The 16,481-nt window shown below is 33.8% G+C and overlaps 2 protein-coding genes across 13 annotated transcripts in view; one reads left to right on the top strand and one right to left on the bottom strand.

The window, feature by feature from the left end:
* Window positions 1–16,481, bottom strand: part of LOC145255614 (pleckstrin homology domain-containing family H member 2-like) — a 1,732,783-nt gene that overhangs the window by 1,395,694 nt on the left and 320,608 nt on the right. For all 8 annotated transcript variants that reach the window (XR_013863868.1, XM_080114122.1, XM_080114121.1 and 5 more), the window contains exon 3: window positions 9,237–9,310. The gene's annotated coding sequence lies outside the window, so the exon portion shown is untranslated. The remainder of the gene's footprint in view (window positions 1–9,236; window positions 9,311–16,481) is intronic.
* The window catches only part of LOC145255616 (histone-lysine N-methyltransferase SETMAR-like), a 252,289-nt gene continuing 243,992 nt past the window's right edge, over window positions 8,185–16,481 (top strand). For 4 of the 5 annotated variants that reach the window (XM_080114136.1, XM_080114137.1, XM_080114133.1 and 1 more), the window contains exon 1: window positions 8,185–8,477. In XM_080114136.1, coding sequence (XP_079970262.1) covers window positions 8,399–8,477 — 79 coding nt within the window. In that variant the 5' untranslated portion in view covers window positions 8,185–8,398. Of the gene's footprint in view, window positions 8,478–10,141; window positions 11,539–16,481 lie in introns of those variants that run through there. The other variant, XM_080114132.1, reaches the window with a different exon arrangement.

Genomic DNA, 16,481 nt, shown 5'->3' with positions numbered 1-16,481 from the left:
GCATTGTTAGGTGATATTTTTATTTTATGCTCAACTTATTTTTAAAGAATTAAGCCACTAAAAAAAGAAAAAGTAAATAAAAAAAAATAATAATAAATGCCCAGTGTATTGATCATTTCTCGGGTTATAAAATCGCCATTTTGTCAGCCATGACAGTTATATAAAAAAAAAAAACCTCCCATTAAAAAGCAGTTAGTTCTATTTTTAGCTTCTTTGGCTGGCTAGTTGATCTCACCAGAACCAAAAAAACTCTATAGAATGTGTGGTACACACACAGGATTTTGTTAGAAAAAAAAATGTCAGTCTAGTAGTACAGATTAACTCAGTGGTTCAACTTTTCCATTGCTGTTTTCTTTTTAAATTATTATTATTAGTAGTAGTAGTAGTAGTAGTAGTAGTTCCAGCTTTATTAAATAATCTTTCAATGAATGTGAGACTATTTCGCTTCAAGCTGTTTAAACGTACATGCTCATCAACTGTTCTGTTGGTTAACTTTGTTATAAATCTTGCCTGTCAGACGGCGTTTATAAATAATTAGGTTTGTGCTTTACTCTGAACTGGCATGGGTACCCCAGCATTGCCCAGACATATGGACAACAAAATAGAAGAGTTAAAAAGTGTATATGACAAGTCTTTTAAAACACACATTATATATATATATATATATATATATATATATACATACATATATAGTATAACTCCTATAATTTGAACATCCGCTTCGTTCAAATTAGAGGATGCTGTTCAAGTTTCATGATAAAAAAAAATGTGCTGCAGTTAACTTTAATTTCCTAAGAATTAAGAAATAGTAAATAAAATTCATTGCTATATGATACTTCAAGTATATATTAAGTTGAGTTTACGATATATTGCAAGTAAGAATTGTTAAATATTATTACCAGGAACAAAAATATTGAAAATAAATTAAATCTACTCTTACTTGTTAGGTATTTATTACCTAAGTTATCATCTATAGAAATCATACATTTATGTAAAATACAGTTTTTTTTTATTTATTCATTGAATGAGTCTCATTGCAGTTTCTATTTTCATCGATTGAGCTCTCGGGCGCTGTCATTGTATTCCGTAAGTGATCACGAAAATCTACAATTTCTTGGTTCTGTAGCTTCTTTATGATTATATCTCTTCGGAGTAATATTGCTTGCAAAACATAGTTGTCGCTAAAGTAAGGACTTTTTTCTAGAAATGTTATAACCGTCTCCATAGACTTTTCTGTATCATCCCATGAGTGTTCTTGGTTATTTACATTAGGGTCAAGAGAATGGGAGCTGTCGCTATTTTCATCACCATTACTGCCTTCAGGGTATTGATCAGTAGTTTCCTCATCTTGTTGTACCCACATTTCAACATCATTTGCATTAAGTGATTTAAGAACAGCGTGGTTGGTCGGTAACCGTTTGGTTTCAAGAATTTTTTCTAGACCAGATGTATTCTGATTCTTTCAGTTCAGAAGCCTTTGGCGCTGGGCATAATTTACCCCATGCTTTTGTTAATGTGCTTAATCGAACTTGATTCCGTGCACTTGCGAGAGAAAATATGGCATCTTTGATAGTAAAATGGCACTGAAAATCGTTTATACTCACCGTACTATTTATCATATTCATCGTAAAATCATTTCTGTAGAAACATTTTAAATTTCAAATAATCCCTTGATCGATAGGTTGGATGAGAGAAGGACTATACACTTATTTTGTGCTTCCTTTTTAAAATTAAATATGTTTTTAACTCTTTCTCAAAGTATTTTTAACATGTTTTATTAACTACTTGAGCTTTTATATATATATATATATATATATATATATATATATATATATATATATATATATATATATATATATATATATTTGCATTTGAACTACCGCAAACTTAGATATTTTACGTTCACTACCTTCTTGGATTCACTAAATTTTGGACTCAACAACCATGGGAACACCGTCTCACATGAAACCATTTTTCGTTTTTACCCCCACTCGATCTGTTTCATTATTCTATATTTCATTTTCACGCTAGTTATGAACTTTTTCATACTTAGTTTCTTTTAATAAGTTACAAACAAAATTGCTATTCCTCCGTTCTGACGAGAAGGAAAGTATTTCTTTGAAACTCCGCAGATTAAGGACTTTCGCCTCTATTTTGTGTTTCCTTTCCGAATAATAAATGTTTTTAACTCTTACTAAAGTGATTCTCAACATATTTTATGAAACATATATATGTGTGTGTGTGTGTGTGTGTGTGTGTGTGTGTGTGTGTGTGTGTGTGTGTGTGTGTGTGCATTATATACATTATATATATTTTATCTATATATATTATATATATGTTTGACATGCACAATTCTTGACAGCACCTGCTTCGTAAAAATTTAAAGATAGCGTAAAGGGTAAATGTATGCATTTATTTTCTTTTAAAAATTGATCCGTGATTTTTCTGAGGAGTTTAGACGAAGATAAATTCATTGATTGATATAATAATTAAATGAATGATTTTGCGCTACGAAACAGTTGCTGTCAAAAATTGTGCATGTGAAACATACTTAAAGGAATAAATAGGAAGATGGTCAACATCTTGAAATTTGGATGGTTGGTTGGTTGGTTGTTTTTGTTTTACGGCATATCAACCCTTTTCGGGTTATTTAATGCCGAATCCAAAGATTTTGAAGAAAAATTTTGGTCAGAGTGGACCTGGGAGCAATGGTAATTAAAGGGTGGCTCCACACTCCCCAAAACCCGCAAGCTGGGGCCTCATCACTGGATATATTTTAAGGTCATATCCAGGACCTGAAATTTGGAATATAGACTTTTGTCATTTATTTGCTATATGCTCTGTAATTACTTTGAGCTTCATAAATTGAAGGATTTGTATGAATAAAAGCTGAAATATGATTGAAGAAGCATATTTTAATATATATATAAGTGAAATTGTCTGTGTGTGCGTGTGTGTGTATATTTCCCTACCAAACTACTCTGTCAATTTTCAGTCTCGAGATTTGACATAAGGGGTATTGAGATGTGGGAAAATCTTTTTAATCCGTTTTCGGACCGAAATTTGGCTGTCAAAGGGGTCAAAGTTCAACGATTTGACCTTTGAAAACTCTACCAAACTCCTCTGCCAATTTTTGGTCTAAACACTTGAAATCTAAAATTTGGTTACTTGGACATAGATCAAACTTTTTAATTTGCTTTGAGCCCAAAACAATAAATGTTAAGGGCTCAAAACTGGAGTCAAAGTTACAAAATATTTTACCGCTGCGGGCTCTACTAAATTACTCAGCCAATTTTTGGTCTCAACATTTGAAATTTTCAGAAAGTGTATTCAGACATAGGGCAAGCTTTTTAATCGGCTTTTGGCCGAAAATTTGGCTGCCAAGGAGCCAAAATTCAAAAGATTTGACCTTTGCTTTGTTTAGCCAACTATTCAGCCAATTTTGAGTCTAAACATTTGAAATTTTACATAAAGGTTATTAAGACATGCAGCAAGCCTTTTAATCAGATTTTGGGTGAAAATCTGTCTGCTAAGAGGTCAAAGTTGAAAGAGTTGACCTTTGAAGCCTCTACCAAGCTCCTCTGCTAATTTTGGGTCTAAACACTGGAAATTTTAGATGTAGGTTACCTGAACATAAGTCAAACTTTTTAATATATATATATATATATATATATATATAACTACTTCATTTACTCACATAAAATTAATATACTAAAGTATAGATTTATGCGTAAACTTTAAGTATTTACTTCAAAAGCGCTCAATACGTAGGTAGAGCTAGTTAGTAATTTATAAAATATATATGGCGATTAAGCTACACTGACTATTCCGCATTTCATCCACTTTAGGATTCCTCAGGCTTCTGCGCATAAGCCTGAGGAATCCTAGAGTGGATGAAACGCCGAATATTCAGTGTAGCTTAATCGCCATATATATTTTATAAATTACTAATATATATATATATATATATATATATATATATATACACACACACACACATGCAGATAAAGTTATGAACAGTACATAGGGCCCGAGCAAAGCCTAGCTGAACTGCTAGTATATATATGTGTGTGTGTGTGTGTGTGTGTGTGTGTGTGTGTGTGTGTGTGTGTGTGTGTGTGTGTGTGTGTGTGTGTTTAACGTATTTGCCATTCATTCAAAGTTGTCAGTTTGATCATAGCATACAATTGATGTAACGTATTTAAAAGATACGAAAATTACGTTAGTGTTTTTGCTATCGCATCCATTTTCATGATAGTTTTTTTTTGGAAACGGGATAATTTGCGATGGGGCGCATCCACAACAAAATCCCAAATGGGAATTTTCCTCTTGGATGCTAAATATCCGACAAGTATCAGAGCTTGTTTGGCATGGGCTATTCTTGGTTTTTGATGGATGGCACCGCGGGCAACGAATGATATTTCTATATTAGATTGTATCTATGGATATACAAAATGATTAGAAGATTACCATGTCTTTTATCTGCTGTAGGTTAAGGTTGGAGGTTTTAGGAGTCGGAGTCAAACGTTTTAATCTCCAAAGAATTAACACTGAAAATTGAATAACTTTTATATGATAAACGCTCCAGACAAGGCATAAAGCCATTTAATGTAAGAACTTACATATTATGAATTTTTCATAAAATTAATTGCTTTGCGGAATTTTTGGTCTCCCTCCCCCCCCCCGACAAAAGGATGGTGGACCTGTAAATTCACCCTTGTCCGTTCGTCCACACTTCTCTCAATAACTATGCCTTGGAATTTTTTCAAATTTTGCACAAATATTAACCGTAATACAAGTAAAAAAGTAACAGAACGGATTTTCCGAGAAAACTCCGGTTGTCTCCCCTGGGGGTGCCTTTCGAGTTAAAAATGGCTAAAATTGACACTTTTGTGCTTATGCAAAAAAAAAAATTGATGGCTTGGATTTTTATAAAACTTTCTGAAAAGTTGTAACTATCTGATTTCTATGTAATTTCGTTTGTCTATACTTCACGATTACTCTTGAGTGTGCATGAGAGGCTCTTTTAGGGCTAATAAAAACACTCCATTTTTGGAACTATTTTACCATATTTGTCCAAACTTTTCTGTGTATGTCTATTTAGCAGTTTTGCATGGTGCTGAACTCAAATTAAAATATGTTAAGGTCTTGAGACCTTTGGAGCTGATGGACTCAGTCATTTCTTTTTTGCATGATGCAGAACTCAAATTTACATAATACTTTTGGGGCTAAATGGGGTGGGGGTGCAAATGCTGAATTCAGTCACTTTTTTATATCTCGTTCACTGTGCATTCACGGGAGACGATGCATGCTTCACTTGTTTTAAATGGAAATCGCTCCAGACAAGACGTGAAGCCACTTAATGTAAGGAGCCAACAAGAACGAAAGATGATTATAGCAAAGACAGGCGATGTTTATTAACCTTAGTCTTGAAAAGACCAAGGTTAAAAGTAGGGAGAAAACGGTTAGTAGGAAGAGAATTTTACAAGCCTGCAGTTCTGGGAAAGAATCTACTAGAATAAGAAGCTGCATTACAATGGGATATCAGTACAACAAATTGATGAAGACCACTAGACCAACAAGTCAAACGAGCTGGAACAAAGGAAGCAGAGAATAGATCAGACAATTCTGGAGGGCACATGCCATATGCACATACTAAATCTAGATTGAGTCGATAAAGTACAGATATGTTAAGTCACCATCCTTCTTTCTCTCCTCGTTCGGCTTTAATCTTTCATTTCCTTCGTTTTTCAAAGCAACACTAACAAAATGGGAAGACAATATATATATATATATATATATATATATACACTTGTGCCCGATATTATTCATACCCCCCCTTGAAAATTGAGTTTATTAGGTGTAACTTTGTAAGAATTTATTGTTTACGTCCATATTGATACATATTCTTAATAAACCTCTTCTGATCATTTTCGTCATTTTAAAATCTCGGGATACTTGTAATAAAAGAAATATACAGCTATTTATAAAATCTGCAATGTTCAAAAATAATCATACCCCCTTATTTTTTCAGTATTAATCGAGTTTCTGACTGTTTGTTTCCTGTTTGATTCTTATTTTGAATGCTTTTATACAACCTTTGAGTAATTTCATTTCGTTTTTTTGCATTTTTCAGAAATTAAAATGATATCAACTGAAAACCAATAAAAGAATAAAAATTATTAGAATGGGGAAGAAAAAAGAGCTTAGTAATGATCTTAGGACTAAAATTGTGAATTCACATAAGGATGGTTTAGGTTACAAGTCAATTTCCAAGAAATTTGAGGTTCCTACAGCAACAGTACAGAGCATCATCAAAAAATTTCAGAGCCACCACACAACAAACAACTTGATTGGTAGAGGAAGGAAAAGGAAACTGTCTGCTAGAGCCACCAGGAATATTGTAAGAAGTGTTAATGCAAATCCAACCACCACTACTAAGGACATTTTAGAAAATCTGGAGTCTTCTGGCATAAAAATATCAAGGCAAACATTGCAAAGGACTCTGCATGAAAATGGTCTGAAAGGAAGAAGACCAAGAAGCACTCCATTGCACACCGGAAAACACCTTGCAGCACGTCTAAAGTTTGCTAGGACCCATGTGAATTCTCCAGAGTCCGTTTTCTCAAGTATTTTGTGGACTGACGAAACAAAAATTGAATTGTTTGGCCATATGGATGCTTCTTACGTTTGGAGGAAGAAAGGAGAAGCTTACAACCCAAAGAACACCATACCCACGGTGAAACATGGTGGTGGTAGCCTAATGTTTTGGGGCTCCTTTTTGGCTAGTGGTCCAGGTAGTTTGGTCAAGATAGATGCAACCATGAAGAAGGAGCAATATTTGGAGATACTCCAGAAAAACATTAGACAGGATGCGGAGAAGCTCCATTTAGGACCAAACTGGATCCTTCAACAGGATAATGATCCAAAACATACTGCCAAAATAGTCAAGAAATGGTTTGAGGATAATCAAATTAATGTTTTGGAATGGCCTAGCCAGAGTCCCGACCTGAACCCTATCGAAAACCTCTGGCACATATTGAAAACTGAGGTTAAAAGCGGAAACCTAGAAATTTGAGGGATTTGGAGAACTACTGCATTGAAGAATGGTCAAAATTCAGTGTTGATGCTTGTAAAAACCTTGTTGATAAATATCCAAAACGGTTACAGGCAGTTATTAAGAATAAAGGGCATGCTATTGACTATTAGTAAGAGAGGTATGAATAATTTTGAACTAGTGCCATTATTGTTTTTCTTTGTATAATGTTTCAAACTTGCATAATTTATTTATTTGTTGAGTTTAAATTAAATGCTTATGCTTGATTTATTGTTTGAAATCCCTTTAATATTGTCTACCTTCTGGTTTGAGCAATATTTTTATAGAAATCTCAAAGATCCAAGGGGTATGAATAATATCGGGCACAAGTGTATATATATATATATATATATATATATATATTATGGCAGTAGAGTTTAGTTTCCTAGAAGTACATCCAATGAAACAACATGTGTCTACCAAAAAGTGCTCAATGAGTAAACCGAGCAGGTATATTAAATTTATTTATACAGACATTGATGGCTACATATGTGCATACATGTTTCTGTAATTACCCGTTATTGGGGACATTATGTCTTCAGACCATTATGTCTTCAGGCCGTTATTGGGGACATTATGTCTTTTCGAGTTTTCGAGGGTAATTCTTGGCATAACATTCAACCAACAACATCAATTGGAACAAATGTTGAATATTTGGCAGGTATTCGATGGATTGCACACATGCAAATTCCATTTAAGGAATGCGAGGCCTTTCACCATTTTTTATTGAAATGCATGATTTGACTAGAAATATGTGAGAGAAATACCGGTTAAATAAGTAGAATAATAGACAACGGGAAATAGTAAACATTCCAGAATGAAAGAATGTTATATAAATCGACAACAGAAAGCGAGCACAGACAGAGAGTTGGTCACAGAACGAGGACAAGCTGCCCAATAAAATCCGCACCCCATACTCTTCACACACCTTCACTGATGTCACAACCGTCATACTAAAATCAAAAAGGTTGTCATGAGTAAGAAACAAAATATTTTTATAACCCAGCTGCGTTTTATTTCGTATAACTGCCTGTGGACATTAGGTTGGTCTGAGACATGTAATTAGGTGACGTAAGAGAACACGTGATGTAGTTAGTTTTGGAGAGACTCAGAGAGTTGAGGATTGACCACCAGAGTGAACAGACGTCTAGACAGGGGTGGACAGACAGCTAGGGAGCGAGCTGTATGAACAGAAAATGTAGACTAACTTCAGATCCCGTGAAAATCATTTGAGACAACTGTAATAAATTTATAATATAAAAATATAAAGAGTTGTTTTAATGGTTTCACAAATAAGAACAGATGTCTCAATTGGATGGTGATCGCTTCATGGTTCGTCATGGAGCAGCGGGAAGATACAGAAGAACTCTTCAAGAAAAAGGTATGAAGCATATATTATTCTTCTTACATATGAACTGTAAAAATATCCCGTGTGACTCAGTTTACACGTCAATATCATGTCCTCCTGGGTAGACAACATACATACGATTTATACGTTTATTATCTGTCTGTTAAAAGAACAATATCTTACATCCACTAGATAACACATGATACGTTTTAATATATCATCTCCTTCAATATAAACCAATATACAACACAGTGACAAAAGTCGAGTTAGAAATTTATAGACTGAAAAGCACATTGGACAACCGGTTGCAGCGAATATATAACACAAGATACTGCCAAAATCCGCTGCAAAGAAGGTGGGTTCTCTCTACTGGGCTAGAAAACTTCTCGCGCCTGTAAATGTCCTATATCTTTATAAAGGCATAATTCGCCCATGCATAGAGTATTGTTGCAAGATCTGGGCTAGTGCATCAACCACTAGTCTCTCCCTCTTAGAAAATAAATAAATAAATAAAAAATAGAGTCCCTAACCTAATCCCATACTACGCGACTACCCGATTGATTGGATCGGGCCTCTTTGATCTGTGTAGCCGAAGTAAGGACCTAAATGGAAAACTGGCTCAACCACTAGGATCTCATTTTAAGTTATCACAGGTCGTCACCCACGGCATATATAGGTGGTCCGGGTTTTCTTGCGAGGGGGGTGGGTACTCCTCTGCATGAGGTGGAGGGTGGTGGTGGTGGTTGGGGGGGGGGGTAAAAACTGCGAGTAACTAAAATCAATCTTTCTTACCTTCGTTAAATGTTGAATACTGGAGTTTTCATGTTGCGCAGAAAAAAAAATAAACTCGATTGGCACTCGATTATCTAGAAGAGAAAAACGAAAAAGATAAATTAATAATAACAAACTGAATTTAAGTACGTTTTAATTTTTTTTTTCAGCATAAAATAAATTTCATACATTTTCCCCCCTCCCTCCCGTCCCCCCCCCAAAAAAAACACTGAAAATCAATTCATAAGAAATGTTTAAAATTCCCAAGATGAGAAAAAAAATATATATATTATAATTGCTTAAAAAAACATAATTTGGTCTGGAAGTGGGTGACTATTTTATATTAAATTCATATGTGAAAGTGATCCCTCACTCTAAAATCTGAAATATTAAGCTCACATGCCTAAACAGAATGTGATAAAATGGTTTCAGTTTTTTTCTTTTAATATTATAACATGAGCCATTTAGATTTTTTTTTTTTTTTGCATTTTCACCCCAAACATGGTGCAGTGCCATTTTGACGCAGAGAGCTACTATCTGAGACATAATTTGCAGGGATACTATGTAGGGAGTTGAGCAACATGATGTCTGTTTACATTACACTTGAACTTCTGCATGTCAGTACAGTCAGGGAAGCAGGAACACGGGAAGGAATTCCAAAGTCTAGCAATCTGAGTAAAAGGCTTTCCGACATCTAAAAATCTCTACTGTGTAAGGGTGGAATTTTGCTGCTTGTCAGGTTTGTCGTGATGGGTATTTACGTCGAGGGAGTACAAGGGCTTGAAAAAATCTATTAGGTTGAGAAAAAAGTTCTTGCAGAATTTTTAATTTTGATTTCAAATAAGTTTTCATTATACTACCTTTACTTTATATATCATAATCGTTTAAATTACAATCGTTTTCAAAGAATCGTGTCTTCTTTTTAGAACGCTGAATACAAGATGGAAGGAAAAACAAATTTCCACAATTCTTATTTCAATTCAAGCTAGGCCGAAAAAGATGCTGAAACAGCTCGTGATATCAACGAAGCGTTTGGCCCAGGAATGTACAGCACAATGGTGGTTTAAGAAATTTCATCGCGGCGACGAGAGTCTTGAAGATGATGAGTATCGTGGTCGGTCATCGGATGCTGACAACGATCAATTAAGAGCCTTTGTTCGAGAACTTGCTTCTGGATTAGATGTGACGTATACAACGATTTCAAACCATTTGAGAGGGATTAAAAAGACAAAAAAAAAAAAATTGATGTTTGCCTCACGGATTGAACGACAATCAAAAGAAACATGTCCCCTTCTTTTAAACAACAAGAACGACCCGTTTCTCGATTGGGTTGTAACTTGCGATGAAAAGTGGGTTCTTTATGACAACTGGCGACACTCAGCTCAGTGGTTAGACGCCAACGAAGCTCCACAACACTTCCCGAAACCAAAGTTGCACCAAAAGAAGGTCATGTTGATTGTTTGGTCGTCCGCGACCGATCTCATCCATTACAGTTTTTAGAATCCAGGCGAAATCATTACGATGGAGAAATACTGTCAACAAATGGATGAAATACCTCAGAAACTTTTACAACCCCAAGCAGTAGTTCACAGAAAAGGCCCAATTCTCCTTCATGACAATGTCCGACCTCACGTTGCTGCAGAAGCTGAACGAATTTGGCTACGAAACTGCCTCATCCGTCATACTCTCCAGACCTCTCTGCTACCGACTATCACATTTTCAAGGATTTCGAAAACTTTCTGCGTGAGAAAAGCTTAAGAAACTTGAGAGATACCAAAAATGCCTTCAGCGACTGCATCGTCACCAGAACAGAAGATTTTTACGTTACTGGCATAAATACACTTGTTTTGCGTTGAAAAAAGTGTGTTGATTTTAATGGTGATTATTTCAATCAATAAATTTTTGTTTGAGCCAATATATGTTCATTTGAATTTAAAAGTTAAAAACCGCAAGAACTCTTGTCAACCTGATACTTTATTCTGCGATGAGACTTTAATGATATGGCCTTCTATCCCCGTAGTGTCCGTTCGACTAGGTTAATATGCGTGCTTACCCCAAAATAGGCGACCATTATCTAATAAAAATGGAAATGTTAAAGTTTTTCTGGTACTCATGCAGAGAGTGTGCTGAAATAATAACGTTATTATTTAAAAAGCCATTCTTAACATGGGGAGGGGAGGGTGTTTAGTGCATATTCTGTACTTTAACCTTACAATTGTATATAAAAAAACCCATAAAACTTTAATTAAACTTGGAAATACGATTTTAAAAAATAGCGCGGATCACTCTCTGCATTAGCACCGTTTTTTATGTATAATTTCAAATGGAGTTCTATTACTAACCCAAAGTTCAGGTGGTAAGATACCCTCGAAACAGACTAACATTATATATATATATATATATATATATATATATATATATATATATATATATATATATATTAGTATTTCTGCATTTACCAACCGCGATTTCTACGAAGTTACTCGGTTGTGTCTGGCAGATGACGGAAAGAACCGAAAACGGTCGACAAGTAGTTTTTCTGTGTATTAAGACATTTTTATTTTTCAATATATTACTTAATGAATTTCAGTGGTCGTCGACATTCTTAACATGGGGAGAGGGGTTGTAACAATTTGATTTTTTTTTTTTTTTTTTTTTGTTAAATAAGATACCCCCTGCCGTTTCTAGTTCTTGCCGTCATCTACCGGGCACGCCTGAGTAACTTCGTGGAAATCGCGGTCGATAAATTCAGAAGCGCCAAAAAATGAAACAAATAATTACAAATAATAATAATAATAATAATAATAATAATAATAATAATAATGATAATAATAAAACGGTCAATGAGCACTAGTGGACCAACTGAAATCTTACCTTTTAAAAGTTAATATACATAGTATCACATTAAACATTGTCGCCGACAAGTATTTTTTTTACGGTATAAGCATCTTCACTATCCAATGCTTTCTCTAATAGTTTTCACTGGCCGCCATTTTTTTTTGTCGCGCATGCTCAAAAACAGTTTTAATGCAAGTACACTTTGACCCAAAAGACTCATCAGCCTTCATTTACATTCTTCCCCCCCCCTCCCTTCCAATAAAAACTGGAAAAGAAAAGTCAAAACATTGCCCTTGTTCAAGGCAACAAGGAGAAAAATACTCAATAAATAATAATTACTAATACGGACATAAACAATTTTAAAGGAAATACCGGTGAAAATTGATCAAAAACAAATTGATCATCTTCAAGTTTTGTCACCCGGTGTTTACGAGGGTTTCGCCCGGAGCTGTCATCTACAAAATAATGAAACAAGTTTTCATTTTCTTTCAAATTGTATTTTTTTAAATAAAACAACAAAAAAAGGGTTATCTGTTCGTTTGCTTGTTTAAAAAAAAAATACAATTTAAAAAAAAAAAGTAAATAAATAAAATAAAATAAAATAAAGAAAAAAAACTTGTTTCATTTTGCAGTTGACAGCTCCGGACAAAACTTTTATCAACATAGGGGGACGTAACTTGAAATTGTGGATATATAACCGCAGTGAAAGCGAGTAAAGATGGAATAATTGACACATGCACTTTCGGACCTTTTTGATTTTTGACTAATTTCCTCCAACTCCCTTAAAATAATGATACTTGTACAGAATTCGACCTGAACTTTTTTTAGTTATGCAGAACACGGCCGGTGTGTCAGAAATTTCGTGAAAATAGTGAATAATTTCACCCCATCTTTCCAAGCTTATAACTCCTCGAAAAATGTAATTCAAGCCCTATTTTATTTTTCAATCAAAGGAGCAAGGACCAAGGTTTCGTTAAAAAAAAAAAAAAAAAAAAAAAAACAACGTGTTTTTTTTTTTTAAAAGGTTTTAAACTTCGGACTTTACAGGTAAATTTCTAAAAAACAGTACTTTTTTTTGTTTTAAATTTGAATATATTATTTATTGACCTTTTCTCTTCAATTTGTGATATATAAGACTTTGGTACATAAATTAATTATTTACTTTTTAATAGACATTTCAAAATGAGAGGCATGAATTATTCGACCCCCTGTCTTTCCAAGCTTATAACTCCTCGAAAAATGTAATTCAAGCCCTAATTTTTTTTCAATTAAAGGAGCAAGGACCAAGGTTCCATTAAAAAAAAAGAAAAAACAAATAACGTGGTTTAAAAAAAAAGGTTTTAAACTTCAACCTTTACAGGTAAAATTCTAAAAAACACTACGTTTTTTTGCTTTAAATTTGAATATATTATTTATTGACCTTTTCTCTTCAATTTGTGAGTAAATTAATTATTTACTTTTTAATAGACACTTGAAAATGGGGGGGGGGGTGAATTAAAAAAAAAAAACGTTTGTCTAAAATATTATATTCGGTTTATTGGAAAGAACATAAAATTTCACATTGACCCTGAAAATATCGTAAAAATAGAATCAATAGAAAAATTTTGATAGATTTTTAAAGTTTAAAAATTGAAAAATATTGAGTTCGGAAAATACATTACATATTTCTATTATTTTTAAAACAACTTTAATAGTTTATTTTGGAAGTATAATCCATAAAGAAAATTAACAACCCACTTTTAAATGAGAAATTACGAGATTTTTATATTTTATTCGCAGTTTCGTGTTAGGGGTGTCAAAAATTTCTACAAAAATTCTGATACACCTACGGCCGCGCTGAAGCAATTACGTTATTATTCAGAACTCCATTCTTACTATGAGGAGGGGGATTTTTTTTCTTTTTGATTTTTTTTTAAACTAATCTGTACTTTCACTGTACAATTTAATAAACAATCTCTTAGCTCAGTCATCTTTCAGATAAGAGATTGTTTATCAAATTGTAAGGTGAAAGTACAGAATAGCTAAAAATTAAATAAACAAAAAATATCAAAATTGAATTAAACTTGCAAATCATATCTAAAAGCTAGCACGGTCCGTATTCTGTATAAGTACTTTTGGTACTTATGTTACCGTGCTGAAATAATAACATTTCAGAAAGCCATTCTTAACATGGGGAGGGGAGGGGCGTTTTGTAACTATTCTGTACTTTCACCTCACAATTTAATAATAAAAAAAAAAATAGGATACTTGTGCATTTTTGGTACGGTGTTGAAATAACGTTATTTTGAAAGCTATTCATAACATAGGGAGGGTGTTTTGTAACTATCCTATGCTTACACCTTACAATTTAATAATAATAAAAAACGGTGCTAATGCAGAGAGTGATCCGCGCTATTTTTTTAAAATCGTATTTCCAAGTTTAATTAAAGTTTTATGTTTTTTTATTCAGTTATAAGATTACAGTACAGAATAGGTACAAAATACCCTCCCCATGTTAAGAATGGCTTTTTAAATAATAACGTTATTATTTCAGCACGGATCACTGTCTGCATGAGTACCATAAAAAGATATCGTTAAACTTGAATTTAACCTGAAAAAGCTATTTAAAAACAGCGCGGTATCAAAAATGTATAAGCACCAAAAATGGATATAGTAAAACTTGAATTTAACCAGAAAATACTATTTAAAAAAAAATAACATAGTGACGTAAGTGAATAAGAACTGCACTTAAAAAAAAACAAAAAAAAACAACCTAATCTTAACAAAGCTGTTAACTAAGCCTAACTTAAGTTTTAGGTTTAGTTCAGTCAAAGACTAAGGTTCTTTCCTTTAATAATTACAAGAAACTTTTTCAACCACTGATTTCCGTTGTTCGTGTCTACTGTAGAAAATGCACGCATGTGTAAAAAGGTATAGTTATGATACCCTCTCCCCATGTTTAGAATGGGTTGACTCAGTATAGGTTAACTTGTGAACGACAATATTCCAAAATGGCGACCAGTAAATTCATGGGTAAATCATCAGAGAATGAATATCACAAGAAGAACTACTTGCCGGCAAAACTGTGATATTCGTTCGAAACAAACACGAACACCTCTAGAAATCAACTTTTTAAAGGTGAGTCTTCATTTGGATTGCTCGGCCACATTCATCGCGCCAATTGTTTCCATTTAATACATACTGAAATTTTGATTAAATTCCAATAAATCACTTTGATATAAAACTTATGTTTAAAGTGATTCGCAACACGCCGTCTCCTATTTGGTGGGCACTCCAAACAATGGAGACTTAACCGGAAGTGATCCCTTCAACAGATGAAGCAAATCTATCAGAAATTGACACGCTCTGCATATACAGTCGATATTGTAGCACCTGGAGACCTAACCCGGAAGGGAATCGTTCGGAAGCGTGGTTGAAAACATGATTTTGCTTCGCGCCACGTCTCGACCAATCAAAACAACGCCAAGCTGCCTGGGTTCAGCCAACCAGAGAGCGGTAACTGAAGCCGGAAATACTTTTAAACGTAGTTTTTAATTCGCTATCAAACTATTTTTTTTTCTTTCTTCTTATTATTATCATTTGTTCTAGCTGGGGATGAAGCAACCTACCGGATGCCAGACATTCACCCGCTATCTCATACGTTCCAATCTCAAGAGAGATCATTTTAAAGATTCTAACGTTCCCTTTAAGTGCAAGTGTTTGTATCTTTCTTGCACTTGGTTCACCGGGTATATTTGCCAGATAGTTTTTTTAAATTCTTCTTCGTGAATTCAGTTGCACCATTAATTACTGGAATGGTAAAGATCTTCCTAAGATTCCAGTTTCTTTTCATGTCGTACATAAAACCTTGGCATTTCGTTAAATTTTCCTTCTCAGTTCTATTTAACCCAGTATAATTGGGACAATAATTCAAATAAGCGCAATTTGCGCACACGAGATAAAACAATTTGTTCGTATTAATTATGAATTAAAAAAAAAAACATTAACAAATGATGGTTAATTAATAAAATGTCTTTTTTCAAAATCAGTATGCAAATTATTTAACCTTCTGACTGGTACAGCATAGACACTAGCAATATATACCAATAATAATGATGAGTTTTTATTCATATCCCTCACGTCGAAAAAAAAAGATTAGGTTGGGATAGTGGTATTTTAGTGTCGTCTGCCTTTTAAATTTTTGTTCATTTTGGGGGCTTTCAATTTGGTTTCAAGTAAAATCTAGTCTATATATCTATAAAAGTGAGACCGTGTCTGTGAGGACACTTCTTAACCTATACACTCAACGAATTTTTGATCTCCAACTTCAAATTTGATATGTAGGGCATTCAGACATGTGAAAAATATTTTAATTAGTTTTCATCCGAAAAAAAAAAAAGAGTTGCCAAGGGGCAAAAATTGAAAAATTGGTACTAGGGGTTCCCCTGA

This window comes from Euprymna scolopes, chromosome 31 (genome assembly GCF_053919585.1).
Source record: "Euprymna scolopes isolate OS-2025 chromosome 31, ASM5391958v1, whole genome shotgun sequence".
Lineage (NCBI taxonomy): Eukaryota > Metazoa > Mollusca > Cephalopoda > Sepiida > Sepiolidae > Euprymna > Euprymna scolopes.
This window is presented reverse-complemented; position numbering and strand designations above follow the sequence as displayed.